At 43.8% G+C, this 27,613-nt stretch overlaps 1 protein-coding gene across 3 annotated transcripts in view; it reads right to left on the bottom strand.

Moving 5' to 3' along the window:
* Positions 1 to 18,876, bottom strand: part of CORO2B (coronin 2B) — a 237,479-nt gene extending 218,603 nt beyond the window's left edge. For all 3 annotated transcript variants that reach the window (XM_020982384.2, XM_020982393.2, XM_020982376.2), the window contains exon 1: positions 18,536 to 18,876. Coding sequence is in view for 1 of the 3 variants with exons in the window: in XM_020982376.2 (XP_020838035.1) it covers positions 18,536 to 18,550 (15 nt within the window). In the remaining 2 variants the exon portion in view is untranslated. The remainder of the gene's footprint in view (positions 1 to 18,535) is intronic.
* Between the last annotated feature and the right edge of the window lie 8,737 nt (positions 18,877 to 27,613).

The following is a 27,613-nucleotide window of genomic DNA, read 5'->3' as shown; positions in this document are numbered from 1 at the left end:
GCCCTCCATGGAAAGGAAACTTACAACCTCCTGAGGGAGGCCATTCTAATTTTGGACAACTCTGTTAGGAAGCTTTTCCTATGAAGGAAGGGATGCTTTAATATAATAACAACAAGAAGAAATATTTACATAGCCCTTTAAAGGGTTTGCAAAGCCCTTTAAAATATCTCACATGATCCCTTACAATAACCCTGGAAGATACTTTCCATTGTTATTCCCATTTTTCAGATAAGGAAACTGAGGCAGAGAGTGGTTAGGTGACTTGCCCAGGGTTTCACAGTTAGTAAGTGTCTGAGGCTGGATTTGAGCTCAGGTCTTCAGGTCCAGCATTCTATCCACTGCACCATATACTTCAGTGTAATGAAAACCACAGGTTTGTGACTTGCCCAGGGTCACCCAGCCAGTAAGTCTCTGAGGCCAGATTTGAACTCAGGTGTTCTTGACTCCAAGTAGAGCATGTGTTCCTATTACACCCTCTGGACCAAGCAGAATAAGTCAACTCCCTACTCTTTCCATATGACAGGCCCTCAAATTCTTGATAACACCTATCATGTCCCAATTTCTTCAAATGATCCTTATAAATCAATTGACCAGCAAGCATTTATTAAACACCTACTATGTACAAAAATAAAGATGAACCCTTCCCTCCCCTCAAAGAGTTTCCATTGTCTCTAGGAAGAAAACATGTATATGTGTAAGTATAAACAGAATTTTTTTTTAATACAGGGTAGTTTACGAAAGGAGAACACTAGCCATTGGAGGGATCAGTAAAGGCTTCATTGTAGACAATAGTGCTTAAACTGAGTATTGACAGAAGTAAGGGACTGTGCAAAGACAAGGTGAGGAGGGAGAGCTTTCCAGGATAGGGGACAATCCATATAAAAAACAGGAAGGTAGCCACCTCTATAAGGTTTGGTTTCTAGCTTCTTCACCATCCTAGCCACCTTCCTCTAGACCAGGGGTGGGGAACCTACAGCCTGGAGGCCACACATGGCCCTCTAGATCCTCAAGTGCTGAAGTTTCCCCACTCTTGGTCTACACATATTCCTGCTTATCAGCGAAGCCCAAAAGGCCCTAAAGCCTTAAGGAATGAAAATCTAATGATTCATTCCAGGCTCAGTAACACAGAGGAGATGTTTGGGGGTAGAGACTCTCCCCTGCCTATTAAAAGTCACACCACATGGACAATTTCCTGCTCATATGAGCCAAAATCTGAAATCATTTCAGTTTTCTACAGCTTGCTTTTGCTCTTTGTCCCAAGGCACAGTAGAGGAGCGTCTTTGTTCTTGCCTGCTGTTATGATATACAAGGCTTCCAGAACTCCCCCAAGCTCCCCCTCCCATAACCTCCCCCCAACTCCTTTCCAAGCTGGAGTTGCAAAGAAAATTTACACAGAATTGGTGATAAGGCCTGGGCAGACTAAACTCTTAGCAACGGGTACATTCCCTGGCTATTGGCAATGAATTGCTCTAGAGAAGCATTCTAATGGTTTCATGGAGAACAAAAGACTAAAAGATTTCTTGGAGCCAAATGGTCTCCCGGTAAGTTTCCAGACAGGGAAAGATCCAGTGCACAGATCTGCAGAGGCTGGAGTGGCTGGCTGGGTCACGTAGGGCTCCTGGGCTGCCAGATCTCAGTAATTACATCCCTCAAACCTGGAAAGATCAGAATTCACAGTTTACTACTCCCTTCTTGGCGAGAGGGCTTCCTCAGTTGGGATTGTGGAAGCTTCTCTGCTGGTTGCCGCAGTGAAATAGTTTCTTCCTCTGGGGTGGGGAAGGCCAGGTAGATTTAAAAATAGCATCCTTTGGTATTTATCACCTGAGGAGCAATTCACAGAGACATCACTCAACTCAACCAGCACTAACCACTTGTCATGTACCGTTCTCCAGGGGTGGGGAACCCGCAGCCTTGAGGCCCCATGTGACCCTCTAGGTCCTCAAGTGCAGCCCTTTGACTGAATCCAAACTTGACAGAACAAGTCCCCATAATAAAAGGATTTGTTTTGTAAAACTTGGATTCAGTCCAAAGGCTGCACTTGAGGACCTAGAGGGTCACATGGGGCCTCAAGGCTGCGGGTTCCCCACCCCTGAATCTAAGGAGGTACAGAAGCCAAAATCAAACAGTCCCTGTCTGTCCTCAAGGAAATGGCATTCTACTGAAGATGTGTTGTTTTCTTTCCAGAGAGACTATTAAGTTCCTTGAGGGAAGCAGAGGTTTAATTTTTGTTTGTGTAACCCCAGCACCTGGCACAGTGCTTAACATACAGTAGGTGTTTAATAACAGCATGCCCAAAGATAAGTAAATATAAAATATGCAAAATAACTGGAAAGAACTTTTTTTTGGGGGGGGGAGGGGAGCACTAACCACTGGGGAAATCAGGGGCGGTTTCTTGTAGGAGGTGACGCATAAGCTCAACCTTGAAGGAGCTGGACATTCTAGGAGGCGAGGTAAGAGAGCATTCTAGGTACAGAGCATAGTCGGTGATAAGCACAGAGATAGGAGAAGGAAAATCCTGTGTGGGGAACAGCAGGTTAGGTTATTTGGGTTAGAACTTGGAAGCTCCTTTGCAGAACTTCATCATTTCCTAATTAGTACCTACAAGATCACTAGAGCTGCAAGGGTCCTCAGAGGTCATCTAGTCCAAACCTCTCATTCTGCAGATGAAGAAAGTGAGTCACAGAAAGGTTAAATGACTTGCCCTGAGTCACAGGTGTAAGCAACAGCTCTGGAGTCAGGTCCTCTGACTCTACAACCAGAGCTTTCTCCACTGCAGGGACCGTGGAAAACACTACTTCACTGGGAGCGAGTTAGGCAAATTCCCCTTTATTGAAACCCCCAGGAAACCCTTTATAAACCAGGACCAAGTGAATCAGGAGCTTCAATTGTCCTGCTGCCTTCTACGTCAAAGAAAAAAAAGGAGGCAAACCTGGATTCAAATTCCTGCTCCCTAATTAATATTCTGTGTAACTTTGAGCAAGTCCCTTCCCTTTTCTAGAGCTCAGTTTCTTCATCAATAAATAACGAGATAATTCCCAAGATGCCTTGCAGCTGTAATATTTTATGACCATGATAAAATATATTTAGTTAAAAAAAAAAACAAAAAACACCATCACCGAATGATTTCAGGGAATTCCATGGGCTCAGTACAGACCTGTCCAAGTGCCATATCGTCATGTACGATTATACAAGATAAATGCTGTTGCTCATCAGTTGCTGTTTGGCCGTGTCCAACTCTTCATGACCCATTTGGGGTTTTCTTGGCAGAGATACTGGAGTGGTTTGCCATTTTCTTCTCCAGCTCATTTTACATATGAGGAACTGAAGCAAACAGGGTCAAGTGACTTGCCCAGGGTCACAAAGTAGGAAGTGTCTGAAGCCAGATTTGAACTCCAGGCCTAACACTCTATCCACTAGCTGCCCATATAATATAATAGCTAACCCTTATATACCTACTATGTGCCGGGCACTGCGCTAAGTGCTTTACGATTATTATCTCATTTGATCCTTGAGACAACCATGGGAAGTAGGTACCATTATCATCCTCGTTTTAATAGGAAACTGAGGCAAAGAGGGTTAAGTGACTTGCCCAGAGTCACAGAGCTAATAAGTGTCTGAGGAAGGATTACAAAGCACTTTTTAACACATGTATTATGTCATTTGGTCCTCATAATAGCCCTGTGAGGGAGGTCCTAGTATTACACCTCATTTTACAGATGAGAAAACTGAAGCAAACAGAGGTTAAGTGACTTTCCCACAGTCACACAGCCAACATATGTGTGAGGCAGAATTTGAACTTGGATCTTCCTTTACTATAACTGCAGCTCTCCCCATGATTCCAGCTAGTTGCTTTGATTCATCTAACATTAACTATTTTCCCAGGCCTCAGTTAAGAAGTCAGGGAAACACCAAAGTATAAAAGACAGTCCTTTCCCTCGAGGCACTTACAACCTAAATGGTAAGAAAGGACTTGTAGATGAGACACTGTAATGAAACAATCCAGAGGTGCTGTACCTCTTGTAATCTCCAGAGGAGCTGGGAAAAGAGATCAATGATAATCCTCACCACTGGAAATTCCTGTTCAGAATCGTAACTGAGACACCAAGATTCTCATTCAGCAAGAATTCATTCATGTTCGTGATACACCAGCGAAGGTATTTTAGAAAGACCTGCAACAAGGCTTGGAAGAAAAAAAGTTTTCAGATGGACCCTCAAAAACAGAAAATTCGGGGGCAGCCAGGTGGCACAGTGGATAGAGCACTGGACCTGGAGTCAGGAGGACCTGAGTTCAGATCCGACTTCAGACCAAACACTTGACACTTACTAGCTGTGTGACCCTGGGCAAGTCACTTAACCCCAATTGCCTAAAAAACAAACAAACAAACAAAAAAACCCCCAGAAAATTCTACTCCCATTGTGTTATGGAAAGATCGTCAGACTTAGAAATCAGAAGATTTGGGTTCAAATCGCATTTCTAACACTTACTAGCTCTGGGAAAATCTAACTTTTCTAAGATTCAGTTCCCTCATGTTTAAAATGGAAACAGCACTTTGATTACTGAAATCACAGGGATGCTATTTTTTTAAAGTGGGGGGAAACACATTATAAACTTTAAAACATCGCAAAAACTGTGAGCTGCTTTCCCCCCAGCTTTCCCTGAATCCCCCAAGCATTTGAATAGAATTCTGGACCTGGGGTCAAGAAGATCTACGTTCAAATCCAGTCTCAGACGCTTGCTAGCTGTGTGACCCTGGGCAAGTCATTTAACTTCTGTCTGCCTCAGTTTCCTCAACTGTAAAATGACAATGCACCTGCCTCCCAAGGTGATTGTGGGGATCAAATAAGACAATATCTGTAAAGTGCTTTGCAAACCTTAAAGTAATAACTATTCTTATAAATGAGTTTTCACTGTATCATTCACAAATCAATCCTTCATTAAAGTTAAATCCACAAAGTAAGACCGCTTAGAGCATGGATTTTAGAGCTGGAAAGGATCTTAGAGGGCATCTAGTCTAATTTTTCATTGTAAAGATGAGGAAATAGGCTGAGACAGGTTAAGTACTTGACCCAGGGTCAAACTTGTATCTCATCTCAGAGGCGGGATTTGAACCCAGCTCTTCCAAGTTTAGCATTTTATCCACTATGCACTGACGCAGGAATTTTCCAATAATGGAAACCCTGTAAGTAGTTATGTGACACATAAAAATGTAAATAACTTGGGTAGGGATAGATTGGACTTCTAAGAGGTGTTTCCCAAATAGAGTAGTGACCCCCCCCCCAAATGCCCAGTATGGCCAGGTTTCTGTCTCAAACTAAGTCTCTTCCTTCACCCACCCCCCTCCCTCCTCCACAACTGAATCTCACTAGATCAAAGATCATAAAATTGTCTGTTAATTCAATCCCTGCTTTTGAAATTTGTTGGTGTAAATCATAATGAGACAATGTATTTCCTCCTATAAATCCACAGAGGGAAACAGGCACGAAACCCAGGGACCATGGAGTGACTCTGAGGAACTGTTCCAAGCCAAGGAAAAGACTGCTTCAAACAAGGCCAAATTCATTCATCAGGGAGGAACAAACCTGGCAATTCCATACGATGCCTGGGACCCCATGAACTGAGGTCCAGGCCTCAGGGAGGTTTTCACCATCTCAGCTCTGCACAGAGACAAATACAAAAATATAGCTCTGCAGAGCCCAAATGCTTGCATGCCGGCATTTGATCGCTTTCTTTGGCTTGCTTTGTTAATGAAGGCAGGAAACCAAAATTTAGTGGCCAGATTTATCTGTAACAATTACAACCCTCCTGCCAAAGCAAACAGAGCAGGATGGGGTGGGTGGGGAGGGTGGAGGAGAAGGAAAAGTGGCTTTTCAACTGTCCTGAACTATTCAAACAGAGTTAAAAAAAAATTGGGCCAATCGGGAGAGAGAATTTTTTTCTTCCCAGCAAATGGAACAGATAGATACATTCTGAGGTCAGGACTGCAGTGTGTTGACTCAGCAGTGGAAAAGACTTCCTAATTGTAAGAATTGTGACACTCTAAATTGTAGAATAAGCTGACTCCTTGACCTTCCCTACACGTGCCCAGGTCATTTCCATTTCTGAGATGGGACTACTGTTCCCATCTCATGTTGCTCCTCCTGCTTGGAAAGTCCTCTAGGAACTGGGAGACATGTGCTCATTTTTCACAGATGAGGAAACTGAGGCCTGGAGAAATTAAGTGATTTACCCAAAATTCCATGAGTCATACAGGTCATAGTAAAGATTTAAACCCAGATCTCCTGATTCCTAGCTAAATGCTCTCTCCATTGTGTCTTGACACCTCTAAATCAGAGGTTCTTAAGATAGGGGTCCACAGATTCCCCCCTTCAGTGATATTTGTGGAGAGATTCAGAGCCTTTGAACTTGGATAGAAAAAAACAGTTACATCTTTATTTTCACTAAGCTCTAATTGAAATTTAATATTGTTTTCAATTATTTAAAAACATCATTCTGAGAAAAAATTTATAGGCACACAGTAAAAGGTCCCACACCAAAGTGGTCTGGGACACAAAAAAAGGTTAAGAACACCCGCTCTAAGCCCTTCTCCAAGGCTCAGTTTAAGGCTCAGAGGGAGGCCTTCTCCATCTATTCTAGCCCACATCAATTTCCCTCTTTCCTGACCACTCAGGGGATTTATTATTTGTACCATACACTCCTGCATGGCTGAGTCTATGAAAAAAATTGAAAATTGGTTGTCACCCAGAGGACAATCTTAGAAAAGAACGGTAGCTGCCAAGCTGTAACACATAAATAAAAACCAGGAAGAAAAACAAGCATTTATTAAGAGCCTACTGTATGCCAGGTACCATGCTAAGTGCTTTACAGATATTCTCTCATTTGGTCCTCACAAGGATTCTGGGAGGTGGATGCTATTATTGTATCCCCCATTTTTGTTGTGTACAGCCATTTCAGTCGTGTCTGACTCTCTGTCACCTTATTTGAGGTTTTCTTGGCAAAGATACCGGAGTGGTTTGCTATTTCCTTCTCCAGCTCATTTTATAGATGAGGTAACTGAGGCAAACAGGGTTAAGTGACTTGCCCAGAGTCATACAGCTAGTAAATGTCTGAGAGTCTTCCTGACTCCAGGCCCAGCACTCTGCCGACACACTGTGCCACAGGGGAAGATTCCCTATCCCTATTTTACAAATGAGCAAACTGAGGCAAATAGAGGGGAGGTGACTTGCCCGGGATCACATGGCTAATAAACGTCTGGTTTTTAATTTCAGTCTTCCTGATTCTAGGTCCTGAGCTCTATCCACTCGACCAACTAGCTGTATTTTGAATAGATGAGCACTTTAGCAAATCATTGTATAGTTTTCTTCATATAACAGACTCAACTTCCCAGCAAGATTGTAACTCATGAAGGGTAGCGACATGATAGATTTTGTTCATGTCCTTGATGACACATTGCATAGCCCTGTGTAAGTTACTGGGAGCTTCCATTCTATTCTGCTCCAACACTCTCACCTGCCCTCAAGGAGCTTCCATTCCACCATATTCCAACACTCTCACCTGCCCTCAAGGAGCTTCCATTCTACCATATTCCAAAACTCTCACCTGCCCTCAAGGAGCTTCTATTCTATCCTACTCCAATAGTCTTACCTGCCCTTGAGAAGATTCCAGGCCTGTGAGCTCATCCATATAAAGCTCATCTATTCCGTCCCCATACGCCTGCAACATTCTCAACATCTCTTTATTCTCCTTAAACGAAACCGAATAAGGAATAGACTTGCCTCCTATCCTTCCAAATTCTGTTGCACGTAGTAATGCTGGGGATGCGGGGAGGGCGCGCTAGACTAGAAGACCCCCTCAAAGTCTTCAAAGTTTAAAATGCTCTAATTCCAACGCAGCTCCCTGACACTGCCAGGAAGCACACCTAGCCCCACGCACCGCATCCCCGCTGAGTAGTAGCAGGCCCCACTGATATTACCATCTGACCCAGCATCAGGAGCAGAGTCAGTTTAAGCCTGTGGAGTGAACACACACTGTACTAGAACGACAGCACGTGGAAATCCTATGGCCCTCTGACCAAACCAAACTGCAAGCCCCTAAGTGGTTTTAAAAGCTACTTTTTTTTTTTTTTTGGAAGCATACAGAAGACAAATGTCCTCTGTAGAGAAGCAAGATGACAGCGGCTAGGGTAATGACGATGGCTTGTCAAACCTATGGAAGCACAAAAGGAAAGATGCCAAAAGGGGTCCTTTTAGAAAAATAAATAGTGCCTCCCTGGAGCTGCTTAAAGAGGAAAAGGAGGCCCCTTTCACTCGCTTATCATACAGAGCAGCTTTATAGATTCAATCTCAAAATGGCTAAACCACTGAGAATAGACTCTTCCAAATTCACATTTCCCAGGTTGGATTAGGAAATGGTCTTGCTGGGCCTTTCCTGATAGGATTTAGGGTTGGTTGGACCTTAGAGATGCTTTAGTCCAGAGGTTCTTCATTCTTTTTGTGTCCTGGACACTTTTGACAATCTGGTGAAACCTATGGATTCCTTCTCTGACTAATTTTTTTTAAAATTCATAATTGCAGGAAATGCTGAATTTCAGTTAGAGGTTTATTCAATAGTTTTCAGTCTTGCCCAACTCTCCAAGACCACATTTGGGGTTTTCTTGGCAAAGACACTAGAGTGGTTTGTCATTTCCTTCTCATTTATAGATGAGGAAACCAAGACAACAAGGTTAAGCGACTTACCCAGGGTCACACAACTAGTAAGTCTGAACCACATTTGAACTCAGGGGGATAAGTCTTTCTGACTCAGGCTCCAGGCCACTCTACCCACTGAGCACCTAACTCCCCTAGTTAGAGGTAAGTGAAAGTAAAGATGTCATTTTTTCCCCATCCTAATTCATAGACTCCCTGAAATCTGCGTACAGAACCCTTTGAGGTCTGTGGACCCCAGGTTAAGGATTTCCACTGTAGCCCAAAACTCTTATTTTCATAGATAAGGAAACTGAAACCTACAGGGATAAAATGACATAACCTAGGTGATCCCAGTGAGTGGCAGGGCTAGGGTTCAAATCCAGGTTTTCAGACTCCAAATACTTGGCTCTCTATGTTACACCATACTGTCCTATCCAATTCTTCCCACCGTGTGTGTGTGTGTCTGTGTGTGCGATGACTAGGTGCCAGTTCTGTAGTGTCTGACTAAGCTATCAAAGCCTAGAAAAGCAGCTGCCCCTGGGAAGCAGGGACTCTCAGGAAAGGACAGATGCAAACTAAACATGCTGCTTCCTCCGTCCCACTTTAATTAAGAACCCAAGGCAACAAAGTCAGCACCTACAAAGTACTCAGGGGTGGGTTGGGTGCCGGTGGGAGGGATGCAGAGAAATTCACAACCTCGTGTCTTTGTCGTAGGGGTATTTCCGAGTCTCTCACAAACAAAATAATTCAAGATCAAATGCTAAAGACCTGAGCGTAGCATAAGAGTTCAGAAGGAGCGAGGACTATGGGCTATAGTGGTCTGGGAAGGGTCCTGGAAAAGTCGGGCCTTCAAAGGGGGGACACATTGTCAGTCTGATTAAAACACACACACACACACACACACACACACACACACACACACACACGCACACACGCACACACGCACACACGAGGCAAGGACTAACACATTTAGGATCAGAGATTTAGAACTGAAAGAGACTTTGGTGATTGTCTAGTCTACCTCCCTCATTTTTCAGACGAGGAAACTGAGGCCCAGAAAAGTAAAGCAAATTGTCTAAGGTTACATAGATGGCAGAGTCAAATATTTAAACCCCGGGCCTTCTGACTCTTCTTTACACTCTCTCTCTCTCTCTCTCTCTCTCTCTCTCTCTCTCTCTCTCTCTCTCATCAAAGATAACACTCCTGACCCACCATCTGTAAAGCATGTGATTTACACAGGGCTGAACTGAACCATCTATGGTCCTCTCATTTACTTGCCCCATGACCAACAGGACATATTTTTTGAGATTTTTAGGTTAGATTAAGTGTGTACTTTATGGCATGGCAAACAGGTTTTGAGTTTGTTGGTTTGGTTTTTTTCCTATATGAATGTATTCTACGTGCAGATTAAAGCTGCACTTTGGGTTGGCTTCCTGTTTACTGCAATACCTGCGTTTCTGTATTTCTAAGTGTCTTAAGGTCTTAAGAGGCAGTATAGCATACTCTCAGAACCAGGAAGACCTGGGTTCAAGTCTTGCCTCTGAAACATACTAGCTATGCAACCTCCCAACACAATAGAGAACTGTCTCAGACTAAGTTGCCAAGATGCTGATGTTCACTGATAGGGGAAGTTTCCTGATACTCTATTAGTGAAATTGCAGGGTGATCTCCCTATGATTGAGTCAGGATTTATGATATATAACATGATATGTCTCTGGGTCATAAAACTTGTAAGAAAGGACAGAGTCAGGATTTGAACCCAGGATTCACGATACCAAATCTAACACTTCTTCTAATCTGCAACACAGCCTAAACAGCCCAAGAGAAACCCCATCAGATTATTATTTAGACAGTGCCTTACTGCAGGACAAGAGGAATGGATGAGTCCAAGAAAAGATGAATACGGTGATCACATTCACAGGATGGGGGTGACCAAGGCATCATCACATCATCTGCCTATTGGGAAGAGGGAGGCAGCTGCCCCAGGTGTCCCATCTTTTCTCAGAGTCAATCCACTCTTTCTGCCCAAAAGGGCACAGTCATTCAAAACAGCTTATTTTCATCCTGAAGCAGCTCAATTTGCATCTGTCCTTTCCTTATAAACCTGGCTTCCAACAACTAGGGAAAAGTAGAGGCAAAGCCCAACCGGTTATTTTTTTCTGGACTTTCATGGCCTAGCTGGGCACCACCAAACTAGAGTCACAACGGCAGCAATATGTTGTTGTTCACTGGAGTCTGACACTTTGTGACCCCATTTGGGATCTTCTTGGCAAAGATACTGGAGCAGTTTGCCATTTCCTTCTCCAGCTCATTTTACAGATGAGGAAATTGAGGCAAACTGAGTTAAGGGACTTGCCCAGGGTCACACAGCTAGTAAGTATATGAGGCCATATTTGAACTCAGGAAGATGAGTCTTCCTGACTCCAGGCCTGGCGCTCGATCCACTGAGGCCCACATATCAACGTGATACCAACCAGCAAAGCAAAGGAGATCACGGAGGAAGGAAAAGGATCACTCATAGGATCACAGACTTAGAGTTGGAAGGGACATTAGAGATAATCTAGTCCCACCCCTCCCCTTTATTTTATAGATAAGGAAACCCAGGCTTACAAAAGTACTGCGCCCAAGGTAACACAGACAACAGATTTGGATTGGGAAAGTGGATTTGGAATTCAGTCCTGTTGGTTTGGATTCAAACCCAAATCCTCTGACTCAGTGTTCTTTTCCGTTCTTCCACATTACTTCACTTAAGGATGGAAAGAACTAGTGAGAAAGGAGTCGGTCTAGGGGAAGAATGAACTGAGATTAAATAGAATGTGGGTAGAGACACCAGGGAGAGACGGGCCAAGGGGACATCCAGGGGGAAGGGTGCAGAGCCTTGACTGGCAATGGAATTAGAGGGACTGAGGACAGGGCAGGGGTTCTTAGCCTAGGCTTTGTGGTCTTGTTTTTTTATTATATTTGGATAACAATATTTCAATATCATTGGTTTCTTTCTGACAAGGGGCCCATCAGCTTCACCAGACTGACAAACAAAAGGTGAACAACTCCTGATTTCAAGAGACAGGCTAAGGGAGAAAGGTTGGAGAGACAACAGGAAAAGAGGATGGAGGAGAAAGGCAGGAGGTGGGGAAGGGGACACTGGAGGATGAAAGACTAAAAAATAATATTGGGAGGGCGTTAGGGAGATGTGTGCATTGTGATGTCCCATGAAGAATACACAAATTCTGTGCTCAGTAATACACAAATCAGAACCTCGTCTCTTTCCGCCAAGAGCTCAGGGCTGAGGCCAACACAACCGTCTGGAAAGTGGAAAAATTTATTCCATCAACTGGCTGCCTGGCCCAAGAAAGGCCAAACAGTCCATCTGGCTAATTTTCATTTTCCTGAATTGCCTAAAGGGGCTGGTTGTTTTGGGTACAGTTTAGAGCCAATAAAATAGTCGAGGGAGAATAGGCAACTACTTCAGTCGTGTGATTTCAGGGCCTTCCCACTCCCCCAAACTATTTCTCCCCATCTGCCCACTGACCGTCCTTTACCAGGAAACAGAATCCTTCCTTTGCTAGTGGGACGTTAGGTTTGAAGAGCAAATTACCCAGAGAGAGAAAATGTTAGGTACTAAAGCTAATTTTCACAGATATGTCAAAGACTGATATAGAACCTTTCCTGGGAACAAGCGGGAGAGAATAGGAATATTGTTGGGGGCAAAGGAGGGAGAAGTATGGATTGTCCACTGAAGACACAAGGAGACAAACCTCATAACCCCATCCACCTCTGTGACAAGTACTTCATCGTCCCACCGGAGTTAGGAGTGGGAGAGGAGCATTCCAAGGAAATTAGATCCCTGGACCCATTCAGAGACCCAAGGTTCCTGTGGCCCCCTGGTTATTTCATTTCCTCTCACAGCAGGAACCAAGCAGGAAAGGTGTGGGAAAATAGAATACTCAGAATTTTCAAGGAGGTCTTTGTTTCAGAGGAGTTCTGGGGGAGGACGCGAATCTCTTCTCCATTATCTCCATAGATTTGGACCCAAGGACGGTTGGCTCATGGCTGACCATAAAAGCTTAAGGTTTCTTTGGTGCTGTGTGGCATACTTGGGGAACCCTAGCTGGCTGGGCCAGCCCTATGTATCAGCAGGATAGACACTGCAATGCTACCCAAAGACATTTCTTCTTGCTCCTGGGATCGGGCCTAAAATTCTCACTGTTGGAACCCAACTTCAAGGGCCATCTGGACATGATGATTTATATGGGTTAAGATATTTTACACAGAATGGATAACACCTTAGGGGGATGAACTGGAAAATATTGATAAATCTATTAACAACCATTATTTCCTAACATATATCAGAATGCAGAGGAGATTGAGTCCAAGAAAGGCAAGGAATAATCTAGGGAGATATTGGAAGTAGAGTAGAAGGGTCCCAAAGTTTCTGTAAAGTGGAGCTGGGGGACAGGGAAGGGTTGACCTAAATATCTCCTTAAGTCCCTCCAACTCTAGACCTATGATCCTTCCAAATAAGATGGAGGCCTGTGGGGAGATGGAGACAGAGAAAATTTAGAGTCTGCTTCTTCCAAAACCATCTCCCTGGTCTAGCATTCTATAAATTACTACCCCCAGGATCGAGTCCATTTGACAAAAGAATCATATCATACAGGGGAAAGACAATGTGCTCTGAAAGTAGAGAGTCTGGGTTCAAATCCTATCTCTGATCCTTAGTACTTGTACCATCTGGCTGAGCCACTTAAACTCTCTAGGTCTTACTGTCATCATCTGTACAATGAAAGGGTTGGACAGATGACCTCTGAAGTCTATCCTCAATCTAAATGTGTGATTCTATAAAACTAAATTTCTATCTTAAAGGCCTGTTGGATGTCTAGGGTTTTTCTACCCTGTACTTTCTTGCTCATGAATCTTACCTCTCAATTAATGTTGTATAAACTTGAACCACGGTCAACTCCCAAACATCTACCTTTATGGAGATACCTTGTGGCACAGATAATCTGAAAGTCATTTACTTTCTAGAACATTCCACTTACTCAAAAACTACCTGTCTCACAATGCCTGCAACATAATAAAGGCTTCATAAACAGCTGTTGACTGACCAGCAATGCACAGCTAAAAATGAAGGAAGGAAGCCAAAAAGAAAAGAAAAAAAAAAGATATCTGAATAGCAGAAATAGATATCCTTAAAGCCTGTACATTATACCTCAGGCAATTTGCCCATAGAAAGGTCCATCAGCACTTCATTCTGAGCCTATTTACTCCTATTTTCCATACAGTTTTGACACATTTGGTCACTAATTTCTTTGCCCATAAGAAATAAAAGCAATAAGTTGGGGATGAGGAGGAGAATGGAGTACTGAAAGAAGAGACATATTGACAGCAACTAATGTGGAGGAGACAAAGAAACTGTAAAAAAACTGGAGCATGGCTTCAAAAAGCTCAATAATCTTAGGCCATTTAATGTAGGGGCAAAATAGTTGATAAGACTATATTTGTATATTATGCCACTAGTATCTATCATATTTGACAGTTAATCAGATACAGTCCTATAATGTCTTCTGTATTATTGCTGTGTTATTATTTAACTTTTCATGTATGTATCCCCTCAAGGAGATACACACATGTGTGTGTCTCCCTAAAGGAAATGTACAGTCTTCATGATCATAGATTGATTGGATCTCATGCATTTCTGCATTCCACAGAGCACTTTACCCTTGCCGTGTACCACAGTGGTAAACACTCTGGCCTCTAGCATTCCCAAAAGTTTAGGAGTCATTCTTAATTATGATTCCTCAGAAAAGTGGGGTACCTGAGATATTCTCCAGCCAACCAGCTTTGCCCAGAGGGCTGGGTGAGGTAGATGCTCTGGGTAGGTCTTCTAACTCCTGCCCTGAAATGGAATTTTGCCTCTAAGATCAATGAAACATGTAGCCAAAGGGTGAGAATTTGAGAGGAAGTTGACCTGGGAACCCCTTCCTGAGGGTGACGGAGAGGAAGCAGCATCTCAAATACTAGTCTGGGGATGGAGCTGGCCAGCTTATCAGAGTGTCCAGCCCAGAATTCCACTAGACTTTTCCAGCTGAGAAGAGTCTCAGCTCTGAGAGTCAGAGGGGCACAGAGCTCTTTCCTATGCCAAAGCCCAAAGAGAGGGGTCTCAATACAGGTTATTTGCCCCTTTGTGATTCAGGCTGAGTCTTCATTGCCAAAGCTGTGGCCTTAGGCCCTACTTTTAGTGCTTAGAGGTCATCTGGTCCCATCACCATTATTTTAGACATGAGGAAGCTGAGTCCCAGAAAGGGCCATTGGTGATAAAGTTATGAAGGCTTCTTATCTTCTTGAGCAGGAATTGTGGTACTGAGGTAGTCAGAGGCCCCTCTCAGCAGGAAGCCTGGATCCTTTCAGAGAGCCAAAGAACCCATGTTTCAAGAGGAAGCCTTTCCTGGGAGGAGAGAATTGTGATGGCCTGACCCAGTCAGCTCCAGGGAAGCTATCTTGTCCTGGTCAGAGATTGAAGAAGAGGGGAAACGAGGCTGAACCTCCCCCTAAACAGTTTAGAAAGAGAGAGACCAGCAGGGTGGTACAAAGCTCCATGGAGAGAAATGCAAGACTCTGGTCCCATTGCCTTGCTCAACCCTTTGAGCCTCTGACTGCTCCAAAGAGGAGCATTATAGCCATTAATGTTAAAGCAGGAAGTAACCTAGGTTGAGGTAGTAAGGTGGCACAGTGGATTGAGCACTGGGCCTGGAATCAGGAAGACTCATCATCATTAGTTCTAATCCTGCCTCTGACACTTCCTAGCTGTGTGACCTTGGGCAAGTCACCTCATCCTGTTTGCCTCAGTTTCTTCATCTGTAAAATGAGCTGGAGAAGGAAATGGCAAACCACTCCAGTATCTTTGTCAAGAAAACCCCAAAAGGAGTCATGAAGAGTCAGACACCATTAAAATAAAACAACAGCCATATAGATTAACCCCTTTCAAATGAGGAAACTGAGTTCCCAGAAAGGTACTGCATCCCAGTGATCCCAGGGTCATACAGTAAGTTACTGGCAAGATCAGGACAAGAAAAAATCTAATTCACAGGACAAGATGGGTCTCTTAGTCTAGTGCACTTTCTACAACATGCCTTTGGAGTAGTATCTTCCTGTCCACATTTATTCTGAACATGGCCAAATAACAACGCCTTAGATTTAATTATAGGTCTCTCATTCCTACTTTTCATGCTCACCTTTCCTGGCCCCCAATCCGCAAACCCACTTGCTGCCCACCTTTGATAATAATAGTTAGCATTTATATAGCATTTCACAGTTTGTGAAGCACTTTACAAATATTATCTCATTTGATCCTTATAACAATCCTAGAAGCCGATATTATCACAACTTAACAGATGAGAAAATAGAGGCAGACAGAGGTTAAGTGACTTGTCCATGGTCTCACAACTAATAAATGTCTGAAGTAGGATTTGAACTCAGGTCTTTCAAACTCCAGGTCCATTGTGCCACCTAGTGCTTCCCAGACTACTCACCTACCCCCACCCTAAGGAAAGCAGAGAATCGTGACATTCTCTGAGCTGACTTAATTTGTGCTTAACCTAAGGTTCATGAACTTGTGGGGAGTTTTAAAATGCTACATACAAAACAATCAGTTTCCTTTGTAATCCTATGTATTTTATTTTACACATTTAAAAACATTATTCTGAGAAGGCATCACCAGATTGCCAAAGGGATCTATGACACAAAAATGGCTAAGAAACTCTGATATTGATGGAGAAGGAAGGAAAGGTGGTAAACACAAAATCTGTATAAAAAAGGGGGAGGGGCCATGTTCAGTATGTCCAGACCATCAACCTGCAGCACAATACCCTTCTGTCTTGCCATGCCAAAGGATCCAGTCATTTCTGGGCTGGTTATCTCTTCTGAGTCTGCAAAGTATCTAAGAGAAAAAAAAACTTGAGCAACTTCAAATCTTCCTCATCTCATCCATTCTATACAAACAATCTGCTTTCTTCCATCTTCAGGGTCATTATTAACTCCTCCGATTTGTGAGAGCTGGATAGGTCCTCAGAAATCATATAGTCCAATCCCCTCATTTTACCATGAGGAAACTGAGACCTAGAGAAGGGAATAAAGGGACTTGACAACTTTTGAAGTCTTTTCACTTGATGTGACAAAGTGAGGAGGAAAGATCGTACACACACACACACACACACACACACACACACACACACACACACCCAGAAATGTGTTTGGAAACAACCTTTTTGTTTATAAGGTTACAGACAGAAAGTTTGTTTCCAAGTTGTTTTACTAACACATTGCCCGAGTGCCTAGACCAAGCTGTCCAAAAAAAAAAAAGTCCAATAGCCATTTGAAAAAGTTTAGCTCAAATTTCCTTAACAGATTCTCTCTTGGGTTTATTCCACCTTAATCCTATCAAAAGTAGCATGCAGCCCCATAGCTAGTTAATCAGTAAAGACTTGAGCTCTCTGACCTTCTCCACCCCTTTCTGTAGGACTAAGAACTGGCATTCCATCATGCCCCATGGTCCTGCCAGCACACACAGACTGCATCCCTATTCTTGGCATCACCTACCCAACTCCAGCAGCCAGGCCAGTGTGAGGAAAAGGTAGTGAGTACTATTTGGGGAAGCAATGGACGATTTTATCCCAAATCCCAACGGAAAGTAATACACAGTCCCTTTGGCCATCAAAGGAGTTGACATCATTTATGAAGCCATCTTTGGCACATACTTTCCCAGGCACTTCTTGCAAACATTATCTCACTGGATCTTCCATTGGTAGGATCCAACGCTATATTATTACCTCTGTGCTACAGATGAGGAAACTGAGGCCTGAAAGAGTTTGTGTGACTGGCCAATTTCACACAATGCGATCCTCGGACTAAAGCCTAGATCTCCCTACTTCCAGTTGAGTTCTCCTTTGCAAGGCACCATAATAATCCTCTTCTTTCCCTCTTAACCCCTTCCTATATCACGATGGAAAAGCAGAAAGCGACACCGCTTAGAAATAAACCTTGCTTCTCATCTCATTCTCTTCCATCACCCAAGGCTCTGACCCCTGTCTTGTCTCACCAAGCCCTTCAAAGGGTTCCCCTTTTCCCACTCCCCCCACCGCACCCCCGACCACCTGTGGACCCTCGGAAAGACGCTGCTCCCGAGCGGAATCAGAGCTCCCAGTGAAGCAAGGGGAGGCCGGCTTTCTGAAGTCTAGAGGCTCTCCCTCATTCTGTGGGTTACCCTGGAGCAAGGAGAGCAATTCTCTTGAAATGACAGTCAGCCCCTCCCCGGGACCTGCTGAGAGGTGTGCGGGAGGCATGCAGCCACACATCCACTGACACGCACCGGCCAGCCTTAGAGCGGACCACGGAGCTGGCCGCCCGAGTCCTCAAGGGGTTAAAAATGCAGTATCCGAGGCGAGGAGTCACTTTCCTGGGTGCCCAGCCAGGGGGTTGTCCTCGCACCCATCCCACTCCCCTTGCCGGGTCACGACAAAGCTGTTTCCTTGCACCCACTCTCCACTCATCCGGGGCGAAGGAGTGGAATTGCTTGGCTTTGAGGAGGTGGGCATGGGAGTGGGTGAGAGAAGACCGCTAGCAGAGAGGGGGCTGGGGGGGGAGTGCACGCTGCACCTTTAAGACAGAAGACACCCATGTCATCGCAAAAGCAAGCCAGCAGCAGAGGACTTCCTTCCCTCCCCTTCCCTCCACTGCCCTGCCCTCTCCTCCAGCCTGCACCCTGCGTCCGCAGTCCAGTTGCCCCTACATCCCGAGAGCTTCCCCACTGCCGGGGCAGCCCGGCTCCCATAGGGCCGGGCTGGTGGAAGACGCTTACCTTTGTGACAGTCATGCAGAAAGTCTGGGGGAAGTCGCCAAGGTTTCCCGAAGCCCAAGGGTGGCGGAGAGGGAGGGGGTGGCGGGATGGGGGGCGGGCAGCCCACTTCTTGCGCGCTCCTGCTCGCTCTGGATTTCCGCCCCCTCCTGCCTCCTCAGCTCTTGCGGATGCGGGAGGCTCGCCCGAGTGAGGAAGCGAGCGGAGCGAGGGGGAGCGCAGAACTGCGGCGGTGTCTGCCCCGCAGAGGGCTCCGTGGCGGCGTCAGTGGCTACGGGCAGAGCGCAGAGCGCAGAGCAGAGTGGAGGGGAGCGGAGCGAGGGAGGGAGGAAGATGGGGGAGGGGAGGAGGGAACGCGGGGGAGGAGGAGTGGGGGAGGGGGGAGGGACCACCCCTCGGAATCTGATTAAGCTGTCCTCGCGGCTCACTCTGGCAGCGGCGGTGATGTCAGTACAGTATGTGCATTTATAATGGATGAGCCTCCTTCGCCACAGGAAGGCGAGACAGGAAGAAAGAAAGAGGGCCCAAGCTGGAGGGTGTGGGGGGAGGCAGGAGAGAGGAAGAAAGAAGGATAACCTAGGAAACTACAAAGGGGGAGGAAAGGGGAAAGCGCATACATGCACACACAGAAAGAGAATAAACCATAGTGATAGCTGGGCAGTCCCAGGAAATCCTAATCCGCTCTCAACCAGGGGAGAGAAGGCCGGATGACTTAACTCTTTCGGGACTGGGATCAGCCCTCGGAGCCCGGGACACCTGCTGGCCCCCGAGAGGTAGAAACTGGGGTCCTGCTTGTTTTAGCATCTCCTCTACTAGTCGGTCTAGTCACTAGATTAGTTGTTCGGGAAGCCGTGCGCACTAAATGACAGGAGATGAGCCCTAAGCCTGGAAGAACTGGCTTCTCGGGAGCTGCTTCCCAGCTGTAGAAGCTGCGGCTATCCGCCTGGCTCCTTGGGGTAGCTGGGAGCCAAGGGAGGCTTTGCCTGAGCCTCAACACTCATGGTGGTGCAAATGCAAAGGGATGTACGATTAACTTACATGGATTTAATCTCCAGGAGGATGATTTTCCTCTGAGACAGATGCCTGCTGAATGCTAGGAGACAGAAACTTCCCACTTGCAGTTCAATTTGAGATGAGAGCTAACCCAAAATATATATATCCCAATGTGGATTATGAAGTTTTTACGGTCAAATTTGACTTGGCATAGTGGATAGAAAGTTGGCCTCTGAGTCAGGAAGAAAACAGTTCAAGTCAAGCCCCTTATTTGTATTGACTGGGTGACCCAGGGGCAAGTCACTTAACCCTTCAGTGCCCCCAGACAACTCTCTAAGACTTCAAATCACCCAACAGCGACAGACCCTGCATGGATACTGGCAGTTTTCCCACTGAAAGTTCTATACACCGATGAAATCATGGGTCCAGACCGCTCATTTCCCCCCAAACCCCACAAGACAGAACAAAAATCTGCATATAATCAGGGATGGAAGATGAAGAGGCTGCTTAGTATCCCTATATCCATAAAACTGAGGGAGATGGCCCCTACAAAGCATGTGATGTCTGAGTTGATTATTAGTGATAATAGCACACACAAAAAGATACTGAAGATACCCCACCCGAAGACGTTGTACCAAATATAGACATTGAAACTACCTTTCCCCTCCAAAGAATAAACCATGAAATGATTTTTTAAAACCCTTCAAATAACAGGGTCCTTAGTGGCCATAAGGGACAATTAGGTGGTGCAGTGGATAGAGTGCCAGGCCTAGAATCAAGATCTGAGCTCAAATTTGATCTCAGACACTTCCTAGCTGTATGACCCTGGGCAAGTCCCTTAATGCTGTTTGCCCCAGTTTCTTCATCTGTAAAATGAGCTGGGGAAGCAAATGGCAAACCACTCCAGTATCTTTGCCAAAAAAATACTAAATGAGGTCACTGAGGAGTCTAACGACTGAAAACAACTCAACGGCAACAAGGAAAGTATCCATAGGAAGATGGTCAATATGGCAAGTGCCCTGAAGACGGTGCCGTCTCAGCATTGGGTGAAGGAACTTGATGTATATTTAGGCTGAAGAGTAGAAGACACAAGGGTGGTGAGACTGCTGCTCTTCCGTGGAATGTAATCTACCTGAGGGCAAAGACTTCCCTTTTTTATTTTTGTATCCCCTGCAAACCAATACACATTAGGGCAGGGTTGGTGCGAAGAGGGGAGGGGAGAGACTTGGGGTTTTGCAGGTTTTGGGAACCCCCAATAAGGAAACTCCTCTCAGTACAGATCGGCATCCACTCTGGAATTTCTAGGTTTAAAGTAGAGGTTCTTGACTGTCGATAAATTTCAGGGGGGGCCACAAATGTGCATGGGAAAAAAATGCATCTTTATTTTCACCAACCTCTACCTTAAGTTCAGCATTTCCTTCAATTAGGCTTCATCAGATTGCCAAAGAGTTCCGGAATTGCCTGGAGTACTAAGAGGTTAAGTGGCTTGCCTGGAGTCCTAGCGTCATAGATTTAGAGCTTCCAGAAATCTCCATAGGTCATCAAATCCAATTCCCTCGTTTTAGAAAATTGGAGTCCAGAAAGGTTAATCGATTTGCCTAAAGTCACACGGCTAGCAAGAGTCCAAGGTGAGCAGGGAAACCCAGGTTTTTCAGGTTCTAGATCCAGCACTCATCTATACAATGAAGCTCCACAGGGTCATCTCAGAGGTGAGACTCATATTCAAGTTTTCTTGACTCTAAAGCCAACTCTATCCCACATGCCTCCCATGTTTAATTGAATTGTGCGAGCAGGGCAAGAAGAATCATTTCTTCCCCGGCAAGGCAGTTATGGCCAGTCTCTGTGCTGGGGAGGAACAAGGCCAAAGAGGAAGTTTACCTGAAGGGTTCAGCATTTTTCTCAGGCTCAAAGGCACTAGCATATGGCTCCAAAAGCACATACTAAAATTAAAAATAAACAAACAAATCCTTCCTTTACTAAGTGCCAGAGTGGATAGAGTGCTAAACTTGAAGGTAAGTCACTGAACTTCCATGGCCCTCAGTTTCCTTATCTGTAAAATTAAGGACACAGGCTAAATTACCTTTGAGGTCTTGTCCAGTTCTAGATCTGTGATCCTAAGAATTTTTCAAACAGACTCCTGTCTCATTGAGCTTCTCTTGCCTTCTCACGAAGCATACCCTGGCACCTCTGTCATCTCTTAACATACATTAGGCATGAACCATGTTCCTAAATTGGACTGTATGCCCCTAAATTGGGCAAGGCAGTGTGGGAACAGAAAAAGGAGGAAACAGTCCCTGCACTCAAGAGCTTTTAGGCTCATCTTCAGCGTCAAAAGAGCCTTGCTGGGAAGCAAATATCCCCTCCTCCACATCCATATGGAGTTTCAAACTTTGATTCCAAATTTTGAAGACGTGCTAGGAATTACAAAATTGGTAAAGTTTGTTTTCAGCGCCCCCGGGCTCCCTGGTCTTTGTTCTTTTCATGCTTCCCTGGTCTTCCCCTTCCCTAGCTGCCCATGGCCCTCAGGCTCTCTTCCCCCCGGTTCTTCTAAAGCTACTCTCAGGAAACTTAGTAATAAATTCATTCAAATGGGGCTAATTTACAAATGCTTAATGCAATACCCTTCCCAGGGGATGTATGTTTCTCTGGGATAGAATCAGCCAAAGAAATTAAGTTATAATGGCAGTCTCAGAATCAGCCAATGGGTGGAGAATTGTCAGGAAGAGAGGAGGGGGAGGAGAAAGGAGAGAGGTGATGCCTTCCTCCTCTGATCCCTGAAATTCTACCATGTAGTTGTCCAGCTACTACACTTTCAGGTGTGGCTGGCCTTTCTCCAAGGTATTTTAAAGGAATTATTTTGAAGTAGTTTGAGTCCTATTTTCCCCAGGACTTCTGTCGTGTGCATTACAGGAATCTCTTAGGACTAGAAAATTGGGTGCTTCTTATTGACTTCCATACCCAGAATTGATTGCCCTTTTGAATCAGTAAGAGCTCTTATAAAAATCTAACAGGTACGTAGGTAAATAATCATTGTTTCCTGAACTAAAGAATGGGATGGGAGGTTGGGGGCAGGGGGAGAAGTGTTTCCTTCTGTTTAACCTACTTACTTCATAAGGTTATTAGTGGAGTCCAATGAGATAAAGGAGAAAATACTTTTAAAAGTTATAAATCTTGCATGAGTATATAGCTATGTTTTCCTCCTGTAGTCCTGAGATTAGGTATAACATTCTAACTGAACCCTACTAAGCTGTGTGATCTCAGGCAAGAACCTTCTCCTCTCTTAGCCTCAGTTTCCTTATTTGTAAATGGAAGTATTTGGACTAGATGATCTCCAAAACCTCATCCAGAGCTAGCATTATGTAATTCTATGACAGAGCAATAAGTACTTTGCATTAAATGCAAAGATTTCCCAGGCAATGAGGATGGCAAGCATTAGAAGGACGGAGCTGGTAGAGACTGTTTCTCTTTGAGTCAGATTCCAGACTGCTTAGGTTTAGTTGTGTTTCAGCCCAAGCACTTGGGGATGGACTATATGACCTCTTGAGATCTAGTCGAGCCTTAGGGATCCTATGTAGACCCATTGCTCAGTAACTTGAAAAGTTCAATTGATTTTCAGTATCCATTTGTGAATTATTCTTTTATCTGTAACGAATGTCTAAAATCCCAGATTGTTTCTCTCCTCCCCCCACTACCCAGCATGGTACTTGGCCACCTTTCCCACCATCAGTCAGCGGATGTACTCAAGGAATGCAAATTCATGTTCGTATCAGTCTGAGCCAAACACAATTAGTCTGCTGTCCTGGAATCATATGATGTACTGTAAAGGCAAAAAGAAAAAAGTACTTTTATTTATTCAATGCCTTGTATTATCTGCACCACAAGCTCCCTCATCTCCATCCCAGCCAGCCAAGTAGTTTGCACAAAGAGAAGCAACCACAACATATCTATTTATTTCACTTACTCTCCCCCTAAACAAACAAATCCAAATATCTCCTCGTTTCTAAAGGTGCATTTCTGACATAGTGATAGGAGAAGCCATGTAGTCTAGTAGAATGTATTTCCCTTGAGGGGAGAGAATGCATAAAGTTTATTATATCTTTGTATCCCCCAGCACCAGCATCATTTCTTTTACATGGTAGGCACTAAATAAATACTTGCTGCATTTGAATTATTATTAAATGATGCAATGGGAAGAGCACAGATCTTGGAATCAGAAAAACCGAGCTCAAGTAGCTTTGCTACTTAATTACCTGTGTGACCTTTGGTGAGTTACTCAGCTTCTCTGGGACCTCAGTTTTCCTTATCTATAAACTACCAGGGCTAGTCTAGATGGTCTGTATGGTTCTTACTAACTCTAAATCTATGATGCTATGAAGTTTTTTTCCTTTGGAACTGTTTGCTGAGACTTATAGAGTCATGTGTTGGTCAACATTGGTTACAAGTGAAAGTTACTTTCATTTCAGAAGAAAGGAAACTGGGGCACTAAGTCTGCGTCGGCATCTTTTATCAAGCTATTATTCCCCTTCTTCTAAACCTATATTTTTAAAAAATTACTCCTACCTCAAATATATACTCCTTACCTGGAATTCAATAGTAATAAAAAATAATCACAAAATTCTTCCCCTACACTCAACTCTGTGAGACAGGTAGTGCAAGTGTTATTATATCTACTTTACAGATGAGATCAGAGATGTTGAGTGACTTTCATGTAGTGACGAGTTTATTCAAAGTATGGGCCATAGTTTGAACCCAGGTCTCCTGACTGTCTAGAATTCTTCCCACCATCCCACACTGACTCTCAACATTCCCTCATTCAGGTCCTACCCTACCTCGTCAAACTTATGTTCTAATGCTAGCACATACCATAGTCAACAAATCTCCTCCTGCCTTCCCTGACATACCATATTCATCACTTTCTCCTGACTTGTGGACACTTTTTCTCCATTTGGAATGCTCTCCCCTGTTACCTATGTATATTGCCTCAACAATTCGAAGTAAGTATGATGTACCTATCCTTTTCATGGCATTATGGAAGATACCATGGATACCTAGACTAAAATGAACAAACAGGCCCTGCCCTCAAGAGGCTTACATTCTACTGCATGAAGCCTTCCCTGACTCTTCCAAGCCTCAGAGATCTCTCCCTTCTCTGGGCACTTGTTGTAATAGTAAGAACCATACTTTCAGCCTTTAAGGATTTCATTCATGTATATCTTATCTCTTAAACTAGACTGTAATTTCTCTAAGAATACAGAATTCTCTTGCAAACAATACTTTGAACATAGAAGGTGCATAATAAATGTTGAATTGTCTCTCCCAAGTACTGGGAGATAATTCTGTTCGAATTGCTGTGTCAGCAAAAGCTTCTTGGTTGATTGATTGATTGGCCAAAGCTCCCTGAGGCTCTGACATCTATGTATCATTATCAGATTTCCCATGATGAGTGCCTAGGACAAAGTGAGACAATAAACCATTATTTGACTCACTCATTCAACATTTATTAAGCAATCGCTATGTGTGGAGCACTGTGCTAGGCACTGCACATAGTACCTACCTTTCCCAAGATATAATCTGATAGGATGATAAATTAGCATAAGACAGTGGTGCATTCACTATATTACACAATAATGCATTGGAGATTTACAAAACAAAGTGTTGTGTTACGTCTGAGAGGCAGGTTAATTATCAACCAGGAGGATTCATAAAGACTTCATGGAGAAAGCTGGACTTTAAAGGTCAGGCAGGAATTCAGTGGGGAGGGGGGTGGAGAAAGGGGGAGAAAAGGGGAGAGAGAGAAAGAGAGAGGGATAGAGAAGAAAGAGGGAGTGGAGGAGAGAGAGAAAAGAGGAGGATAGGAAAGAGAGAGAGAGAGACAGAGAGAGAGAGAGGTTTTTCAAGATCTGGGAATAACATGAATAAGGGAATGGAGGTGGGAATCTGAGTGTGTTTTGTGTGGACAGAGATTAATTTGGCTATAGTGTAATATATATGGGGGTTAGGAAAAAGAAAGGAAAATGGCAATGAAGGGGAAAAAACCATCATAATCAAGGTAAGAGGAAAACCGGAAGAGGGCAGTGTCTTTGAAGTCCTGTGAGGAGAGAGAATCTTGTAAGCAAGGCTGGTCAATAGTGTTAAAAGTTATATACAAATGAGCAAAGTCAAGAGAACATTGTATACAGTAACAACAATATTGTTTAAGACTATTGTAAATACCCAAATTAAATACAAAGGACATATGAAGGGAGACACTGTCTGTATCCAGAGAAAGAACTGATAAATACAAGTGTGTTTAGAATGATTTTATATATATATATATATATATATATATATATATATATATATATATATGTATATATAAACACACACATATATTTGTGACTAATGGTAGCAATGGTGGGAGGAGGGAGGGAAGAGCAAAAAAAAAGAAATTTATATGATAACTTTATTATATAATTAAAAGGAATAGCAAGTTGTACATAATAGATTCGCAGTTTCATGTGCAATCATCTTTTTTATTATATTATTCTATGTAAATGCTTGTTTTATTCCATAAATTAAAAATAAAATTAAATTAAAATGTTATAGGCATTTCAAGGTGGATGAGGATTGAAAAAAGGAAATTGGATTTAACAATCGGAAGGGTCAGAAGGGAATTCATGACTTCTGAGAGAGCTGTTTTGGTAGAACATGGTACAGAAGCCAGCAAGGGAGTTGAGTATAAAATAAAAGATTAAGGGGATTTCAAGGACAAATGAAGGCTTTTCAAGAATGGAGACTATCTGGGCATGCTTGTTGACAGCAAGGGAGGTGCCAGTGGCATAAAAAGAGATTGAAGATTAGAGGGAGGAGAGTATTGGAGGAGAGAAGGAGGCAGGAGGGGATATGATAAAGGATCCAATTGAAAGGTTGGTATTAGCAAGGAAAGGAGTCACTTTTTCCTCTGAGACTGAAGCAAAGGAGGAGAGGCTAAAACACGATTACAAAGAGATTTCAGGTATAGAATTCAGGAAGAAGAGGGCTCTCACAATAGACAGTCTCTATTATCTCAGCAAAGTATGAATTAAAGTACTGTGCTGAGAGGAAAGGAGAGGGTGGTTTGGGGAAAGATTTGGATGAGATGTGGCCAATGTGATAGGAAATTTATCAGAGAAGAATGAAAGGAATGTCATGTAACAATGAGGTCCCAGTTGATATCATATAACTTATTTGTAGTAGAACCAGTCAGGATGGTGGTGTGATTTCTTCCAGCAGCATTCAATGGCACCTAAGTAGGAATGGCAAAGATGGATGATGAGAGTACCCATGGGTTGGAGTTTGGAAAGCTGTTTGTGGTGTTTGGACAAGTGGGCAAGGGATTCAAGCATGGAGGGCAATGTTGTAGTTCTTTTTCCACTAGTGGGGATGGACTGCACTGAGTAAATCCTTCACACACTCTCATTTTTTCCCTTTCCTCCCTTGTAACTGTAGGCTAACAAATGATCTATGTTAAAGAATGTGAAACCACTTGATCTGCACAGAAACTAAATGTATGACCTTTTACTTCATTCTAATTACTGTGATAATCATAGTAGTTCTCAGTATGAAATCATCTCTTCCTCCCATTCATTTCCTTCATGCACATCTCTGCCTCACCACAAGCCTTATTGTCCACTTCTTTCTTATCTTGCGCATCTCTGTTAACTCTCCCTTGTCCTTTCTCATATATCTATTTCATCATACCTTTCTCGCTGCCTCCCATCTCTCTTTCCTCTGTCTCTTCATCTCTTCTGCTCATTTCTTCCCTGTATCACTTTGCCTCTGGCTATTTGCCAGCCATTTGGGGGTGGAACTATTTGGTTATTCTGGGCTAGGGCCCAGAATCGCTGAGAGCTTAAATAAAATTTGTGTGATTCCAGGATGTGATCCCCCAAACCAGTGCCTGTTGATTTGGGTGTCAAAGACCTCACCATGTGGGGGACTTTTTTTTTTTTTGCTGGGAACTGTGAGGCTTCAAGATAAAGGCTGAGTCCAGGAGCCAGCTCATTGTTCTTGGCTATTTGACCCTGGCCTTACAAACAAAAACCACTGAAGGGAAGACAGATGAAGTGA

Source organism: Phascolarctos cinereus, unplaced genomic scaffold (assembly GCF_003287225.1).
Source record: "Phascolarctos cinereus isolate Bilbo 61053 unplaced genomic scaffold, phaCin_HiC Scaffold_3;HRSCAF=262, whole genome shotgun sequence".
NCBI classification, from domain to species: Eukaryota; Metazoa; Chordata; class Mammalia; order Diprotodontia; family Phascolarctidae; genus Phascolarctos; species Phascolarctos cinereus.
Note: the sequence above shows the minus strand (reverse complement) of the source record. Positions and strands in the feature narration are given on the sequence as shown.